The 17,738-nt window shown below is 46.7% G+C and overlaps 8 protein-coding genes across 8 annotated transcripts; 6 read left to right on the top strand and 2 right to left on the bottom strand.

Annotated features, from left to right (window-relative positions):
• Positions 1-412: 412 nt before the first annotated feature.
• On the top strand, positions 413-1,537 carry FPSE_02188 (uncharacterized protein; the record flags this gene model as incomplete). Its single annotated transcript, XM_009255307.1, has 3 exons — positions 413-1,146; positions 1,199-1,279; positions 1,327-1,537. The coding sequence occupies 3 exons, from the start codon at positions 413-415 to the stop codon at positions 1,535-1,537; spliced, it is 1,026 nt and encodes a 341-aa protein (XP_009253582.1).
• Positions 1,538-2,657: 1,120 nt separating this feature from the next.
• On the top strand, positions 2,658-4,415 carry FPSE_02189 (uncharacterized protein; the record flags this gene model as incomplete). The annotated part of the gene is made up of 3 exons (XM_009255308.1): positions 2,658-2,789; positions 2,880-4,266; positions 4,318-4,415. 3 exons carry the CDS (start codon positions 2,658-2,660, stop codon positions 4,413-4,415), a joined length of 1,617 nt encoding a protein of 538 aa, XP_009253583.1.
• Positions 4,416-4,672: 257 nt separating this feature from the next.
• FPSE_02190 (uncharacterized protein) lies at positions 4,673-5,632 on the bottom strand (the record flags this gene model as incomplete). Its single annotated transcript, XM_009255309.1, has 2 exons — positions 4,673-4,825; positions 4,880-5,632. The coding sequence occupies 2 exons, from the start codon at positions 5,630-5,632 to the stop codon at positions 4,673-4,675; spliced, it is 906 nt and encodes a 301-aa protein (XP_009253584.1).
• A 605-nt stretch (positions 5,633-6,237) lies between these two features.
• Positions 6,238-9,002, top strand: FPSE_02191 (uncharacterized protein; the record flags this gene model as incomplete). Its single annotated transcript, XM_009255310.1, has 5 exons — positions 6,238-6,417; positions 6,470-6,785; positions 7,595-7,649; positions 7,698-7,917; positions 7,977-9,002. The coding sequence occupies 5 exons, from the start codon at positions 6,238-6,240 to the stop codon at positions 9,000-9,002; spliced, it is 1,797 nt and encodes a 598-aa protein (XP_009253585.1).
• Positions 9,003-9,541: 539 nt separating this feature from the next.
• On the top strand, positions 9,542-11,321 carry FPSE_02192 (uncharacterized protein; the record flags this gene model as incomplete). The annotated part of the gene is made up of 6 exons (XM_009255311.1): positions 9,542-9,572; positions 9,816-10,040; positions 10,093-10,376; positions 10,429-10,683; positions 10,743-10,872; positions 10,906-11,321. 6 exons carry the CDS (start codon positions 9,542-9,544, stop codon positions 11,319-11,321), a joined length of 1,341 nt encoding a protein of 446 aa, XP_009253586.1.
• A 591-nt stretch (positions 11,322-11,912) lies between these two features.
• On the top strand, positions 11,913-12,931 carry FPSE_02193 (uncharacterized protein; the record flags this gene model as incomplete). Its single annotated transcript, XM_009255312.1, has 5 exons — positions 11,913-11,954; positions 12,007-12,165; positions 12,219-12,325; positions 12,375-12,691; positions 12,741-12,931. 5 exons carry the CDS (start codon positions 11,913-11,915, stop codon positions 12,929-12,931), a joined length of 816 nt encoding a protein of 271 aa, XP_009253587.1.
• Positions 12,932-13,287: 356 nt separating this feature from the next.
• FPSE_02194 (uncharacterized protein) lies at positions 13,288-13,737 on the bottom strand (the record flags this gene model as incomplete). The annotated part of the gene is made up of 1 exon (XM_009255313.1): positions 13,288-13,737. One exon carries the CDS (start codon positions 13,735-13,737, stop codon positions 13,288-13,290), a length of 450 nt encoding a protein of 149 aa, XP_009253588.1.
• Positions 13,738-15,425: 1,688 nt separating this feature from the next.
• On the top strand, positions 15,426-17,555 carry FPSE_02195 (uncharacterized protein; the record flags this gene model as incomplete). The annotated part of the gene is made up of 3 exons (XM_009255314.1): positions 15,426-15,484; positions 15,533-16,436; positions 16,488-17,555. 3 exons carry the CDS (start codon positions 15,426-15,428, stop codon positions 17,553-17,555), a joined length of 2,031 nt encoding a protein of 676 aa, XP_009253589.1.
• Between the last annotated feature and the right edge of the window lie 183 nt (positions 17,556-17,738).

Here is a 17,738-nt window from a genome sequence, read left to right as displayed (position 1 = left end):
ACCTCCACTAACTGGCATGCAACTGCAGCTGACGCTGTTCCTATTGGCCCGGGATTTATTACTGAACATCAAAGACGGGGTGATTAGTGTTGGCGCCGTCACTAGACCAGACAAGGACAGACCATTTCCCAGTGTAAAAAGGTGCTTCGACAGCTGCGAAACCTGCACTATGTAATTTTCCCGGTCATCAAGACTTACTAACATCAACCGGGTAGAAAGAATAATGCAAATATGAAAAAGATTGTTGGTTAGAAATATAGCCAATACCATCGTAACTATGTATTATTTGACAGCTATAAAGCTTTTGATCCATGACACTTGAGACTTTGCACATCCCTCCCTTGATTATCAACCTTATCATTTATCTCTATCTATTCAACTCTTCTTTTACAATCCCCATCACTAAACCGTCATGCCCCAACAACTTATTGGATCTGAGTATACCGTCTATCGTTCCGGTGACGGTAATGGAGGATTCACCCCAACCACCGTCAAGGTGCCTACCCTCGGCCCTCACGACATCCTTGTGCGCATCACACACAGCGGCGTATGTCATACAGACATCACGTTTTGCCAGATGGGTGCTCCCATAGCTCTTGGACACGAGGGTGTCGGTATCGTCGAAGCCGTGGGATCTCTCGTGACACAGTTCAACGTCGGAGATCGCGCTGGCGGTGGTTTCCATCGAGACGCATGCGGCCACTGCAAGTATTGTCTTTCCGGAAGAGACATTTACTGCTACAATCGTGTCATCTTTGGTGAAGGCGACTTCGATAACGGTACCTTTGGCAAGTATTATATCGGAAAGGAGACATACTTGCACAAGATCCCCGAGGGACTTGCCAGCGAGCATGCCGCGCCTCTCCAGTGTGCCGGTGCGACTGTTTACGCTGCTCTCAAGGCTACCGTCACTCCTGAGAAAAGGGTAGGCATTCTTGGGATCGGTGGACTGGGCCATCTCGCCATTCAGTACGCGAACAAGATGGGTGCGGACGTTGTTATATACAGCACGAGTACCAGTAAGGAGGCGGAGGCACGTCAACTTGGTGCAAAGGAGTTTCATCTCCTGGACAACATGTTTGATGATGTCAAAGCACCCATCGATGTTCTCGTCATCTGCGGAACTAAATACCCTGATTGGGACCGGTCAGTCGTTCTTCAGTGCCGCTACGAGGATTTACTTACTGATTTGTTGCAGTGTCATGGCAAAGGAATTTCTGGCCAGGGACGGTGTTATCGTCCCTCTTGCTGCTCCTGTACATGGACCTCTGAGCCTACCGTATGTACTACTCCCCCCACGATATCTCAAAACTAATATCATTTTAGTGCTGGAGCCATGTTCTTCCAGGGATATCATGTCTTTTCGAGTTTGGTCGGTTCCCGAAATGTCCACGATGAGATGCTGGAGTTTTCAGCCCGACATGGCATCAAGCCAATGGTTCAGATCTTCAAGCATGACGGTGCTGAGACGATTAGGCAAGTATTTGAGCTCGTGCAAATGAACAAGATGAGATACAGAGCTGTTTTGGAAATGTGACATTATTGAGCAATATATTAGGGCTAGCAAAGGATATTTTTAGGCTATTTGTTACCAGGCTAACGCAAAAAATGGGAAATTACTGAACAGAGTCACAATCTTATGCTGAACAATAACATTGACCTTTGATACTAAATAATTTGCCCTCTGGCAGTGCACAATCCCCTCGCGAGTCTATGCTATGGGACGCGATAAGTGATGGTTCATGACCATGGGCGCAACGGGTATCTCGATAGGCTGAGCCGGGTCGAATCGGGTCTTTGTTGGCATCGGGCTCCACTGTTGAATGCATCTCACAGGATGCAGGATAACCTCAGAACTGGTGCGTTTCTTCCAGGTCGAGATCGTTCCATGCTAACCGCAAGGAGGACAAGCTCCTATCTGAGTCACGATAGGCGACTGACGAGTGGTGCTGGATTGAGAGTAATGAGTTGGGAATGCTGTGCACCCAGTTGGGAACCTACCATTCATCAACAATGGTTCGTTGAGAGAAACATTGGTCTCAAGATACGAGACGCCGGGCTGCGCCATCGCGCCATCTTTGCAGCGACCAACGCCCAAAATCTGACATAAGATGAGTGGAGGTCCCCTGCCGGCGGCAACACATGTGGCTTTTTCCAAATGAAGTCCTCGCGTTAATCTACACAATAGCCTAAACTTCGCGATAAGATCCACCGCCTGGGGTGCACAAGAACGCCGACTTATTAATAGGCTGAAAAATGGTACTCAAGTCAGAAATGGATTTATTGGGCATGGGAATATGTTCAATTCTGCATCTCTCAGGCGTTGGCTATTCGTTCGGCGAGCACTAGTGGTGTACGCCGGCGTCTTGGTGGAGAAACACGGCGTCTTGAGCTAAGAAACAGTGCTATGTCATCCCTTAGTCAAAATGTTCAGCCGCAGCCATTGGTTGATTATCGAGCTGAACTGTTGTTGGTAGCGAATCTAATAGGCTTTGCGGGCTGCCGGTCATGGCAGATATATTGGGTCTTGGCTACAGCTTCAGGCTCCTCACAAAGCTCTTCTATCAACTCTGTTGGTAACGGCAATAAGCACATTGGTTTTTCACTTCTTCCATTCCCCACATACGTATTTGACGAGACATACTAGTCCAGACAACATGATGCCTTTATACATCCCAGAGTCAAGCTCAGGAGAGTCCAGTCGTGTTGAAGACGGAGGAGACGCCGCTCCAGCGCCCAAAAGAGGAAGGCGTCCCGTGGAAACACCGGCAATGGGATCTGTCAGTAATGTAAGTCGTCTCTACGAGACCCTCACACGCCTGGCATTCGCCCATTGAGCCCCTAGATATCATTCTTATATGTCCCGACTAATCAAGTAGCGTCGGCGCATGCAAAACCGAATGGCTCAGCGTGCATATCGGCAACGGAAGGAGTCAGCTATCGACGTCCTCAAGAAGAAAGTCGAAGAGCTGGAAAAGGTCAAAGAAGATATAGGGAATGAATTTCTCAGCTTCACGTCAGTCATACTCGAAAAGGAGGGTGTAGGAAACTGCCCTGATATCGTTGAGCACATCAAAAAGTCTACCATCAACATTCTCACCAGTACTCGAGAGGTTGATGAGACCAGCGAAACAGAGGACCACGATATGGATCCAGTTCCGTCCACGAGTGAGGCACCAGCAGGACCCTCAACAGCCTATACCTTGACTGCCGATCAAGTCAATTCCCTTGGCTTCCCGATGGTCGACTACGTACCGGAACTTGAGTTTGACAATATGTTCGACCAAAATATTGATGCACAGCCGACTACACAGTACCATGATTACAACCTCTCGACTCCATCTATGCATGACAAGGGTTCTTACTTCCAACCTTCAATCTACCAGACGCCAGGTTACAACATCTCCCCACTTCCCGGAGCCACCTACGACACATCGCTGTCTTGTCCTCGATCATATAGTTCACACGAAGCAACCTTTGGAAGACGTTACCACAGAGCAACTCAGGAAGCCGCCTTTCTTCTAGCATCTATGAAACACTCGCCACCTACATGGTACCAAAAAGTATTCGGGTTTTGCTTGCACTTTGAGACACGGGATGAGATCACTCAGCGAATAGGTGATTGTTTGCGGAAATCTCGCGAGGCAACATTAAACAACTGGAAGTTCCCTTTTACGAACGTTGGCGGCGCAGGGCTTTTCTATCCCAACCAAGGCTACGACGGCAGCGAGTTGCCTATTGGAAACCGATCACTATCAAACGAGACCTTCAGGCCATCAGAATTGTCAGGTTTCTCCATGGGTCCATTTGGGCCAACTATCGAACAAGTTCGAGACCTTCGTCTCAGTCCGCAATTACGCATCATTGATCCTAATTACGACGGCGATTTCTTTGATGCAGACGAGATCGAAATTTCCTTGAGAGGTTATGGTGTTACGATACCTGCCAGCAAAGACTATGTGACAGCTTACATTGACATGGCCATGTTCGAACGGGCAGAAGCCCGAGAGGCCCGAGAGACGAGCGGGTCAGAATCTGAAGATCCAGTCACACCGCCTGATGTTTCAACAGACACGGGGAACCATTTCGAAGATGCTTCAGTTTCATGTGATAATGAAGCTGCACCTTTGCACTGCCCTGTTGGTTTGATGGGCATGGCCACAGGAGAGATGCCTCCGTATCCGAAATCACAGCCGCAGGAGCAATGGAAGACACCTATAAGGAGGGAAACGAGGGTGAAGGTTGACGTAGAAAGATTGATCATGTGTAAGCTCAAACGACGTTTATTATCTTGGAAGCAACTAATGGTTTTGATAGGTTTAACCAATTTTACAGTTTGCTTAGGTCGGACTCCTGCTGTTCGTCCGAAAGATATAAGGATGGCATTGAAAATGTCTCTGATTGATGAAGATTGAGTTCGTAGCGGTGTCTTGGCGGATTCATGGTACAAATTAACATAAGTATTCATCATTTATATCTAAGAGAATAAATAAATAAAAACATTACGGAAGCCGCTTAGTAACTGCGGTGGCAGGTCTCGAGGTCAGAGGCAAAATTAACCGTCAGCTCCAGAGTTTTAAAAGATTAATAAACTCATTCATATTCATGGTGGTAAATAAACATCTTCCTATAGACATCTGACTAAACCCAAACGTGGCCTGACATCCATCGTCTAACCTTCCAGGAACAGCTCAACGTGCTTTACAAAAGTTGTCGCATACTGGAAAAGGAACCCATGTCCACTGTTGGGATAAAGAATGAGCTGGCCTTTCGGAACCTTCTGGTAGACAAGGTAACTGTTTGATGTGGGGATCATGTAGTCGTTCTGCAAATAATGTCAGTAAAGTTGGACACTCAAGGTCTCATGAACAGCACTTACGTTTCCGTTTGCAACTAAAACAGGAATCTTGATCTCTGATAGACGATCATAGGCACCATCCTCGCCGCTGCTTGTCTCAGCAGTCATGGTGAAGTCATGGCCCTGGGTCGCCTGGCCCTTGATACCTTTGCCTTGATCTTTGTATCCACTGCTCAACCACTGAGAAACCTCTTCACCACAAGAAGATTCTTTCCTCTCGTGGATTCGACCCCACCAGGCCTCTGCAGCAGCGTCACCTTGTTCATTCTTATGGAAGAACAAAGTCTTGAAGACGTCAATGTTGACATCCTTCACGCCAGCAACGGCACCGACATCATCATTTGTTGACTGGGCTAGATCTTTACCGTAGCTAGTGCCGGTACCAGCAAGGATCAGCTTGCGAATCTTGACCTTGGTCGGATCAGAGTTGAGTGCGACCATCTGAGCGACGTAGCCACCAATACTAAAGCCAAGCAGATCGACCTCGGGTTCCTTGATGAGCTCGATAAACTGTGAGATGTCGGCTGCGGATTGACGAATAGAGTTGGCTACTTCGCCAGTGCTGAGTCCGACACCAAGGTAATCGACCGTGATGATACGACGATTAGCAGCCAAGTTGTTAATGACAAGAGGATCCCATTTGTCCATTGTGCCACGAAAATGAGTCAAGGCAACAAGTGGTGTACCAAAGGCAGCGCCAATCTGGCGATAGGCGAATTTAGCGCCACTGGGTGACTGGACATACTGAGTCCTGGCTGTTTGCTGAGTCGACATAGTTAAAAGACTTGATATGTATCTTGATGGCAGACGAAGGTATCGGATTTGAGATAATTCTGAGAATGCTACTCATGGGTATAGTGGTTCTATATATTCGACGCTATACAGTGAGTTGTGCTATCAACCGGATGCTATTGTGACCCTGTGAGTGTGCATCGGAGTGCTTACTGAGTGGGGGCTGTCCGGCTGCAAGTGTAATCTGCCCGATTTTGAGCTTACACATTTATCGATTAGTGTCTCCTCCGGATGAAACCTTGTACTTGGACACCCATTTGTGTTTTCGCATTACCGTCACAGCCAGTCACGTTTGAATGCCAGTGCTTTGCAGTGTTTATTTGGAGGCGGATTAGTGACCCTTGCAACCATTACCGTTTTTACTTGCATGATGCGACAAATTATCCAACATAGTCTTCCCTACAGTGACGGGTCAACAGAGTAAGCACCTTGTGGTTTTAATCAGCCGCCAACAGCCAGACCGGACCTGATAGATGGCTACACGACGAGGTCTAGAGTAGTATAAATGAGACATGGACTTGTCATAAACTGAAGTCTGCAAGAAATCATCAACATAAACATCTATCATTATAGCTCTGACCTCAACAATGGCACCATCTCTGGACCACGTTTTTACCATGCGGATGTACACATCTCCCGCAAAAGCCGTTGTGATTCCGGAAGCCAAAGGCAAGAATCATCGCATCATCGCCTTCCTGACGCACGGCAATATTAAAGGCAGTGGCTTTGAGGCTGAACTCCAACCTGGAGGTGCTGACTGGATCTTGGTATGTGCAGTGTAAAATCACGACGATTATCTCATGCTAACAAAATCATCAGCGCGACCCAGAAACAAACACTGGACATCTTGATGTTCGAGTACAGTTTCGCAACAGCGAAGGTCATAGTTTTTACATCTATTTCCAAGGTGTATTGCAGATTAACGACAAGTGGATGGAAGTCTTTACTGGAGGCCCAAAGGCCCGAACACTTGAGTTTGGAGAGAACTACTGGTTGAGTGCACCTGTTTTGGAAACTAGCCACCCTGATTTCAAATGGGTTGAGCGATCTGAGTTTGTGGGTGAACTTCGATGGTTTATTGATGAGGACGGGTCAGTTGCGGTGGAGAATGCTATTTACAAGGTTCTTCCAAGCAGTGGGTAGTCATCTTAGATGTGCAAGGGACGGTGTCTTATCTACTCAGTATATAAACATCTCTCATTCTCGTTTAATATATTTGTTCTCTTATATCATCTTTAACTCGCAAGGAATATGTTATCCGTGATAAGATAAGAATATAGTGTCTGATTGGCTTACGGAAGACTGAGTCAGCAGGACAGTAAGATGAGGAGATGGGTGTCTCGGTTTAGGGATGACAGAATCATTCTCCTTTTTACATCAATCATTTCCATCCTTATATCCGTCTCAATACATGCTATCAAAAAAATGGCTGAAGACGAAAGACTATGCGACACGCTGACCAACAAGTCTGCACGCGTACGGCAGTTCCATACCCGTAGTAAGACGGGCTGTGCCAGTTGCCGATCCCGTCGAAAGCGATGTGACGAACAAAAACCACAATGGTATGTATTACCCCAAGCACCTAAATCCCCCCTGTTCATCTTGGTGTGATATCTCTACTAAGACCTGGCATTGTGCAGTAATAACTGCATCAACTTGGGGCGGGTATGCTCCTACAGCCCCATCAAGATTCCACTTCGAGAACGCAGGGCCCAACAGAAGGAGGTACAACCCTGGGAACAGACACCCTGGCATATCGAGCAACCATCGCAGCAGCTATCAGTCAAACGGACCCCAATACCCACCACACTGCGTTTCATGAACCAGGATAGAGAGTACAATAGGCTGGCCTGCGAGATGCCCTTGAAATCACATGAACTCTTTCAATATTGTGAGTCAATATCTTTTTAACAATTTCTTCATGCTGGTACTGACGTTGACAAGTATTCAAGTGTCAGCAAGGGCTCAAAAGCAGTCAAAAGACACCCGCCGCAAATTGGTGCGTTCCTACGTTTTTGTCGTACCTTTTCACTGCTAATTCATGTAGCTTGGTGCGTCTAACAGATGATTCTTGCGCATTGCGAAGCACCATACTGCTGGCCGGGATGCACTTTTGCTTCCAGAATGGCAACTTGGCGTCTTTTGAATCAACATTTTTATACCACAAGGTTGAAGTAATGCGTTACATCAACAAATGGATTGCATCCAACAACCATAAACACGACACCACCATCTTCAGGCAGATGGTAACCCTGGCTTTTACAGAGGTGAGCATCTTCACATATTCTTCCTCATATTCATGCAATAAAAACTCATAATTCCCAAGGTTTGTACTGGTGAGGTTCTGGGAGCTGAGGCTCATGCCAGTGGCCTTCTCGCAATCATCGAAAATGCAGCAGCTAGAGACAAGAAAGAGAATCCAGATATCTCGAACTTCAAAACACCTGAACAAGAACTAGCGAACCGTTACTTCATCATGGCATATACTTATATATGTGGCCTCAAAAGCCTCCTCGGCGGCGTTTGTCGTCTTGGGGGTTTCGACGATGCCCGTATCGAAGACTTTTCAGCCAAGGAACTAGTCGAAATGTCTTACATATGGCACAAGGGCGAGGCATCACAATCCTGGGCTTTGAAGCTCCAGGCCCTTCGATTACTGCCTTTCTTTTTAACACCTCTGCCTGAAGGTGCGATATTGACCTATGCCGACGGGCGCGAAATAATTCAAACCCTACGGGAATTCACGACAGCGACGGGGATCGACCCTTCATCTACGTGTGTATGTACTGATCCTCCGGACAAAATATTTGACAGTTTTTGGAGACGAGGCCCCGCCTCGAGGTTATTAGGAGAGTGCGTTCTCGCCCATGTCGAAACTATATCTGTCAAGAAAAAAAGGTCTCAAGGGCTTGGACGGCCTGGCACATCTTTCGAAGGTCCATGGTGTGCGCTCGTAACTTCGGCTATCATATACGGGCAGGCTATCCTCGGTGCACTGGAACCGGTTGACAAACGTATGCACAAGTATACCATTACCTTGTTCCACCACGATATGCTTTCGTATCTCGATGAAAGTCGGGGGTCAACTGACCCTGGATTTATCCTTTGGTTGCTGATACTCGGTTTGATCGGTTGCCATACTTACCCGAAGGGTGAGAAGGATCAAACACCCCATCCCAGTTTCCTGTTCTTCCAGATGGCTGTTGGGCGACAAGCCAAGGAAATGGATATTTCGTCTTGGTCAGAAGCAAATTCTGTACTAGCTAAAGTGGTATGGCCCAGTAAAAATGACGGATTCGAGTTCGTTGAGGACCTCTGGAATGAGGCTTTTTCTTTGCGACCCGGGATCTAGTTCAAGACTGAAGTTATCAGTCAAGCACTTGTATATACAGAGAAGAGAAGGAGGAACAAACAGAACTGCTAGTTAGATACTTAAGAGAAATCACCCGGCAATAGATATAAATGTTTTGGACAATAGACTACCTACTGGGTGGCAGAAACATCATCCTCCCAAGTTAGGGTACACAAATAAACAGTCCAAAGATTATAGCCTAAGAAGCATCAGCTGCCCTAATATATTTATCTTTTACCCTGTCAGTTATTAATGTTTCTCATAACTACCCTGAGGCCTGTGGTTTCATCCAGGATACATTACTCTTGCTGTGACTACAGCTACCTAGTCCGTACTTGGTATAGTGCTCAATCACGCCGATTGGTAATCTCATCTCGCTGAAAGTTGCCCGTTACCAGGATGGTACCCACAGACCTGATTTCGTGCTTACGTTCCTCGACCAGGAGGATCTGGATAAGCTAACTTTGCTTTCCCTTCTGAACTAAACTGTCAACTTTTTGCGACCACGTCTCAATTTCACTGTTGCTGTCATCTCTAAAATGCCTTCTTTGGGATGTGGAACGTGTCGAGGTATGCAGCACCCAACCCCCCTGACACACTGTTGATTGGCTCTGTTGACGACACTGTCAGCTCGCAAAGTTCGCTGCGATCAGACCTTACCGAAATGCAATCGGTGCATCAAGGCGGGGCGAGATTGCGAAGGCTATGGCCTGCGTCTATCTTGGCCTCGTCAGAATGATAAGCGCCGTGCTATGGTTGGACCACATTCTAAACAGACACGACACAGAGGCATACTATTGGATCATCGTCTAGTAAATGCTTCTTCAAGAGACATGGAGTTACATCATATGATCTCAAAGTTAGCTCAAAAATACAGCGTTGGAGTTGAAGCAGTAGTCGATACACCGATCAAGCTTATCGAGGATACGATCTTAGCCAGACAAGCCAGACAGGCCACACCTTTCATATTACTAAACTCTCCCGCAACAGGGGTTCTTGCAGAGTTGAGCCCAGCCAACAAGAACTTATTCCAGTATTGTGAGACTCCTCCCCGACGATACTGTTAAACTATTGTAGCTCACAAACACAGTTGTAGAGAGAGCCTCGTATTCGATAAGTACTTTCGGGAAGGATGCGCAGAGAGTTCCCAAAATCATTATCCGCATGGCTCTTTCTGGCAGCACTCCCTCGTCTACAGCAGTATTAAAGTCATCTCTTGCCCTAGCATCGTTCCATCGTGACAACTCGTTCTATGCAACGGCGCGATCCAAGGTTGCTGCACTGCGGGCCTTGGCCAAGTCACTACAAGGTTTTATTGGCGTGAGCGACTCGGCTTGTCATATCGCAGCTGGGATTATATTGTCCACTCTGGAGGTAGGAATGATTGTTAATTTGTCTGTGTGAGCGGCATTGACATCTCCATTAGATACAACAAAGTTCGACAACGTCAAGTCACTGGCTGTGGTATGCCTGCGGCGCTGCCAAACTCGTCAAAACATCTGGTCTTGATGAGATCACAACAGATAGAGATATGACCTCACTTGTAGGATGGGTTCATTATTTCAACACCATGGCAAAGTTTAGCCTGCGCCATTGGAAACCCAACTTTGTTCTTGATTATTCTAGTTTGGTTGATGCCGGGTTTAACACATTTCATCCGGCTGTTTGTTCGAACGGACAGGTACTCAAACATTTTCTCTCTACACCTTTGGACTAATTAGCTAACATTACTTTAATAAGCCAGCGAACTTGACAGGATATCCACACGAGATACTATATTTGCTCACAGAAGTGTTCAACTCTGTAACAGTGGCATCTGATCCACGGTACAATACAGCAGAGTACGTTCATCGGCTCCAGTCGCTCGACTGTAAGCTACAAAGTATCGCGGTCCACACCACAGCTAGTCTTGATTTGGATGACGACCAGCCCGAGTTTAACATGGCAGTTGAGTTGTATCGGCTATCAACTTTGATATACCTCAGACGTGCGTCCGCGGGGATACTTGATCTGGATAAGAATTTCATTGACTGGGTCGATCAAGCCTTTGTATTACTTGCTCATCTGCCAACCTGCCAATGGACATTTCCGTTGTTCATATTTGGTTGCGAGGCTCGTGATGATGGAAGACGACTGGTTCTGCTCGATCTCATACAAAGGACAACCGATGATGGCCGATACAGGAGTTTGGCGTCCATCAAGAGATTGATTGAGATCATGTGGGTGCAACAGGATCTGTTGGATGATGACTTGGATTATATTTCTAAGCTTGGGGTTATTCTTAGCTCCAGCCAAAAATCTGTTCCAGCATTTCTATAGTAAACACAATTGTATCCAAAGCTACAACTACTTTCGTCTGAGTTTGTTTTGGATGGTGAGGGATACCTCGGTTTCTCGCAAGCGTAGGGTCAAGACGGCGATACGATTGGACAGGGCGTATATACCTATATTTCTAATCTCACAAATCATCTAGTCTGAGCCCTCATAGTGAATGTCCCCACCATCATATCATAGAATGTTGCAGCAGTTAATTAATAATAAGGCCGAAACTGATAACACTCAGCTTGCTTGCCATGTTGTATCGATAATCGCCATAATTCAGTTTCCGCTACGCAGGGAAGTAGACTAGCCGCATGTTAGACAAGCGCAAAAGTAAGCAGGCCTGGCAACTTTTTGCGAGATGCTCCACCGTGACTTCAACCTCCAATGATAGTCTTTCACGGTCAACAGCAAGCGGCTTCTACATTACCAAGCGACTGTTCAAACTAATAGTATATAAGACGATGGAAATGCATTGATTCAACATATCATTCACTTTCAAAAGCTTCTTTTAATCAACTGGCTCTATCGATACACAATACTATATCAACATCTTTGATCTTTTTGCTCATCCTCAATCAACTTCTCAAGATGCCTTCTTACCTGATTACCGGAACTTCTCGAGGACTCGGAGTAAGGAATTTGTCTATAGACGTCTATACCCATTTCACTAACAAGATCAAAGTTTGAATTCGTTCGCCAGCTGTCCGCTGACCCCAACAACACCGTCATTGGATTTGCCCGCAACAAGCAAGCGACCGAGGAAAAGATTGAGCGAGAGCTGCCCGGCCGATCCAACATCCACACAATTCAGGGAGAAATTGAGAAGTATGAGTCTGTCAAGGTAGGGCTCCGTCCCAATCAATTCTAAATCGCTATTCTAACAACTGTCATCAGAACCTGATTGATGAGACGTCGAAGATCACAGGTGGTAGTCTCGATTACATCATCGCCAATGCTGCTTTGCAGTCTGAATGGTCTGGATATAATCCAATTGGAGCGCTGTAAGTCACAAGAACTTTCAATAAATATGCTCCGCGATTAACAGAATAGGGGCTCGGATCCCGAGAAACTGGAGCAAGAGCTGCTCGACAACTTCAAAATCAACACAGTTGGAAATGTTCACCTTTTCAATCTTGCCATGCCACTAATTCGCAAGGGTCAAGCCAAAAAGATCATTGGAATCTCATCTGGCCATGCAGATCCCGATTTCATCACCAATTTCTCGATTGTTGATGCTGCACCTTACTCGATGAGCAAGGGCGCCTTGAACATTGCAATTGCCAAGTTCGATGCTCAGTACAGAAAGGAGGGAATCTTGTTCATGGCGATTTCTCCAGGAGTCGTTGCCACTAAGGACATGTCGAATGGTAAGTCTCTTATCTTGTCTCTTTACTCAATATACTTACCGCCTCATAGCCACAGAAGAGCAGTTGAAGGGTTTTGCCGACATGATGGCGGCATTTCAGGTGTACGCGCCAAACTTCACTGGACCAATCACTCCTGAAGAGTCTGCCCAGCGTGTACTCTCTGTTGTGTACAAGGCTAGTATCGAGTCTGGCAGCGGTGGCCAGTTTGTTTCGCACTTCGGTACTAAGCAGTGGCTCTAAAAGATGGATTATGGTATGAAGATCGGGGCACGGGTCTGTAACATATCCGAGGGCATTGGTTCTTAGTACCGTAACCTGAATTCAAGTCGTTATCACAGGCACTCGTCGAATGTGTTTAACCAAGGTCATGAATCAGAATTTAGCATTGCGTATTTAATGAGTGTGTGTCATATATGAGCTAATGGTAGAAATGAACATTTCCTGGTTTCTTCAACCAAGACCTTTGCACCCAATCGAGGAACATATTGCAAGGACAATAGCCTCCACCTCCTAACCTCTTTGTATCAGGTCTCTCTTCCTCCGCAAGGTAAGGTCTGTCGTAGGAATTCAAAACCCGAACCACAGCATGTGGGATTTTAGTTGCCAGGGCTGCTACCGACGGGTCCATCAATGGTGAAGCTCACAGGCTTGACCTGAGTGCAGATTTCGTCAGCTGGGCCGCTGCCCTGGCTGTTGTCGCACTTGGTGCGAATATCGGCACCACCTCGAAGGTCGGCGCGGCTGTCTCCAACGTCATGGTAGACCATGACGCGGAACTTGGCGCCCTTCTCGCCCTTCCAAAGGGTGAAGGCATAGTTGGAGTCGCCACATGACAAGATATCGTCGGGTTCGGGGAAGGCAACGTTCTTGGCGGAGCACTTGATGTTGTCGGCATCATCTCCGTTGAGAACGAAAGAGACACTCTTAATGGAGGTACCGACGGGGCTTCCAACGCTGTGGATGGAAAGCTTGGAAACGGTGACCTTTTCCTTGGTCGCGAGAGCGCCGGCCGCGAGGGTGAGAGCGGTGCAGACCGAGAAACGCATATTGCTTGACGTTTAAAAAAGGAAGAGGTAGAGTTATGTGATTGTATTGTTGCTGTGAAGGTGTTGATGTCTGGAATAAAGATGGCGACATTTGCTGTTCTTTATATACTCAACTTCTCGATCAATATGGCATGAGGTCATGATCCTTTAGTACATCTAGAACAACAAGACGAAGCCATATTGCAGTAAGCACAACCAATGATGTTGAATGCTCGGTTATGACCCGCCTTTCTCCCAAGACCCTAGCTTGAAAACGTGGCTTTTTGTTTTGGCCAAGGCCAAAGGATTGCCTTCACGATGGAAAGACTTACGATATTAGGCAATCGCCGACTTCCACATTTGATGTCCTTTTACCGGACTCGGTGAAAGGTAAGAACAGATATACAGTAATTAACAAGACACAACTCAGTTCATGAGCTCGGCATACAGCTAACTCTGTCCTTTTTGATACCTTGACATATTGTATTACATTCTTACTTTAGCTCAAACTATAATATACGAAAATTACTACATGCTAGAATTTTCGCTTTTGATTCCATCATCATGGGGCAGTAAATCATAACATTAAGGACACTGCTAAGTCAAAGGAGGCGGCGCAGCAGAGGCTTAGCGATCTGACGTACTCCAATAGTCTTACGCGGACGGCCCAGCAGCCAGAAAGGGATGACAGTCAGCAATCGAACGTTTCCCCTGGCCAAAAGGCAGATTCGAAACTGCACACGCGGGCATGGCCTCTCATGTTATTGTAAGATATTGGAAGTTTCGTGATGAAGATAGAAGCTCACAATTTTGTTTATGTATGAGCTTGACCTTTTTACCCTCTGTCTCCCAAATAATACTTCTTTCCGCACTTTTTCCTCTACTTTGAATCATTCGGTCTAGACTGATACCCTGGAGTTTTTGAAAACGTAATGTTGTCAAAGCGGGTCAATATTTAGGCCGTCAGGATCAGGCATTCGTTTAACAAGGCGCATTTTTAAAGACAGTATCATGTTCATGAACCAGAGACATTTGTCCTGATTTGGTAAGACAGAGCTACGGATACGGACACATACTCAACTCTAGACTACATCTTAGCATGCCGAACATCGTCGGAGGTTTCAACCTTGTTATATGCAAAACCGTTTATTGCATACCCTTAGTTTCAAGGATAGGGGAAGATTTAGCTTACCAGCATTTTCTGGGGAATTGGTGCTGTCGATCACGCGCTACGAACCCTACTGCTATTTAGCCTGTTTAAACTACCGATATTAGAGTCTTCTTAGTGAGTAACCTGACTGCGTTCAGAATTTGCGTCCCACAAATGAGTCTCAGACATGTTTGGCCGAATCTGTGACATTGCTGTACTGAATCTTTCATATTCAACAATATAGTACTATATGTCTTCCTCTCATATATACTCTCTGGTGAAGAAGAAATAAAAGTCTCGTTAGCGTCGCATTGTGTTCTATTGCAATTAAGATTAGGTGTCCATTAGCTCCACACTTGCTACAACTGCAACACTACTTAGTGACACTATTATTTGCTGATCTACGCGTTTCTAACCCAATGTTTACGCATTTCTCAGTCTTGCCCCCTAAATCAGAGGTCATGGGATCTCTGTTAACTTATTAAAGACATTCTTGATCCTTTTGTTCTTGGCCCTGTTCCCACTCTTCAGCCTTATATGTCGTGTCATTGCCGTCAAGATGCGTCTATCAGTCTTTTTTTCGATCGTAGCCGTCTTATCTGATCCCGTTCTAGGCTCGTACGTAACCAATCACCTCTCTCTCAAACGTCTTATTAATGTTGATAGCTTAATTCCTCCGGGTTTTATTGGCACCGAACAATCTCACAATCCCTTCATCGGCAAACGCGACGCAACTTCTACAGAATACGACTATGTAGTTGTTGGTTCAGGCGCAGGAGGAGGCCCTGTCGCCGCCAACCTTGCTATTGCGGGCTACAAAGTCCTCTTAATTGATGCTGGAGGTGACTCCGGCGAGGACTTGGTCGAGAAAGTCCCAGCTTTGAACCTCCTGTCGACCGAATTCGAGAAGACACGTTGGAACTACTTCGTCAACCACTATCCCGACATGGAACAGCAGAAGCGAGATTCGAAGATGACCTACGAGAAGGCGGACGGTAGCTTCTATGTTGGACGCGACCCGCCCAAGGATGCTAAGCCTCTGGGCATCTTGTATCCTCGCGCTGGAACTCTAGGCGGCTGTACGCGACACAATGCTCTTATCACCATTGGTGCTCACGACAGTGATTGGAGTAACATTGCTACCATCACCGGCGATACCTCGTGGAACCCAAAGAACATGCAGTCGTACTTCAAGAAACTGGAGAAAAACATGTACCTGCCCAGTAGCATTATCGGTCATGGATTCAAGGGCTGGCTCGGCACATCTTTGACGTCGCTCACATTGGTCTTGGAAGATTTGAAGTTTCTTTCTCTTGTCATTTCAGCTGCCTCAGCCATGGGTAAAGGCCTCGTGGGATTCCTTGTCCATACCCTTGGTGGACTTGGTCAGATCTTGCTTAGTGACATCAACGCCCCGGGTCAGACAAGCAAGGCTGGTCTTTACCAAGTTCCACTCTCCATGACCAACTCAGTTCGTGGCGGGCCCCGTGATCTGATCCTTAACACGGCGAATGCTGTGAACAAGGACGGGTCTCGCAAGTATCACCTGGATATCAAACTCGATACTCTTGTCAGTCACCCAATACTAAAGTCGCTTTGAACTATACTTACATTCCACTAGGTGTCCAAGATTCGCTTCGATAAGAGTGGTTCCAAGCTTCGTGCCGTTGGCGTGGACTATCTTGAAGGCCAAAGTCTCTACAATGCCGACCCTCGCTCCACATCCACCAAGCCCAGTGACTCTGGTAGCGTTAACGCCAAACGCGAGGTGATTATCTCTGCCGGCAGCTTCAACACACCCCAACTTCTCAAGCTCAGCGGTATTGGACCCAAGAAGGAGCTTGGGTCTTTCGACATTCCTGTTTTGGTTGATCTTCCTGGCGTCGGAACTAACCTCCAAGATCGTTACGAAGCCACAGTGATTGGAAAGACTGCCAAGGATTTTCAAATCACATCCAAGTGCACTTTCATGGAGACGGATCCTGATCCTTGCCTGGAAGACTGGAAGAAGGGTCTGACAGCTATTGACAAGGGCGTGTACGCCACCAACGGAATTGCACTGGCGGCTGTCATGAAATCCTCAGTCGCCGAGAATGAACCAGATGTTCTAGTCTCTGGCGCGCCGGCTAAATTCAAAGGGTACTTCCCCGGCTACGCTCTTGACTCCCTTGCTGATGCTCGACATTGGGCGTGGATCATCCTCAAGGCTCACAGCCGCAACAATGCTGGAACTGTCACATTGAAGTCAAAGGACCCGAGAGATATGCCGGCCATCAACTTCAACTACTACGATACCGGAGTAAACAAGAACGGAGAAGGTGACAAGGACTTGCAAGCGACATATGAGGGATTCCAGTTTGCCCGAAAGGCATTTGACAGCCTCATCCCTCTTGATGGCGACTTTGATGAAGTCTGGCCTGGCAACAATGTGACCAAGAAGGAAGACGCGAAGCAATTTCTCAAGGATGAGGCATGGGGTCACCACGCTTCTTGCACATGCCCTATCGGTTCAAATGATGACCCTATGGCTGTTCTTGATTCTGAGTTCAAGGTTCGTGGCACTGAGGGTCTCCGAGTCGTGGATGCAAGTGTTTTCCCCAAGATTCCCGGCTTTTACATCGCCTTGCCACTTTACATGGTTGCAGAGAAGGCCAGTGATGTGATTATCAAGGCAGCCAAGTCAACTTAGCTTTAATAGCACAAAGTAGTCATCGACCTTGCTGTATTCCGTGGAGTGATTCTTCGCGACTGAACCTTGTCAGATTCTGCGATAATTGTGAGATATAATAATAAGAAATTGCGATTCAGTTTAAAGTAACCGTTTCTGATCTTTTATACCATACCTAGTATGTTTGCCATTGCCTATCGCATA

This window comes from Fusarium pseudograminearum, chromosome 2 (assembly GCF_000303195.2).
Source record: "Fusarium pseudograminearum CS3096 chromosome 2, whole genome shotgun sequence".
Taxonomy (NCBI): domain Eukaryota; kingdom Fungi; phylum Ascomycota; class Sordariomycetes; order Hypocreales; family Nectriaceae; genus Fusarium; species Fusarium pseudograminearum.
This window is presented reverse-complemented; position numbering and strand designations above follow the sequence as displayed.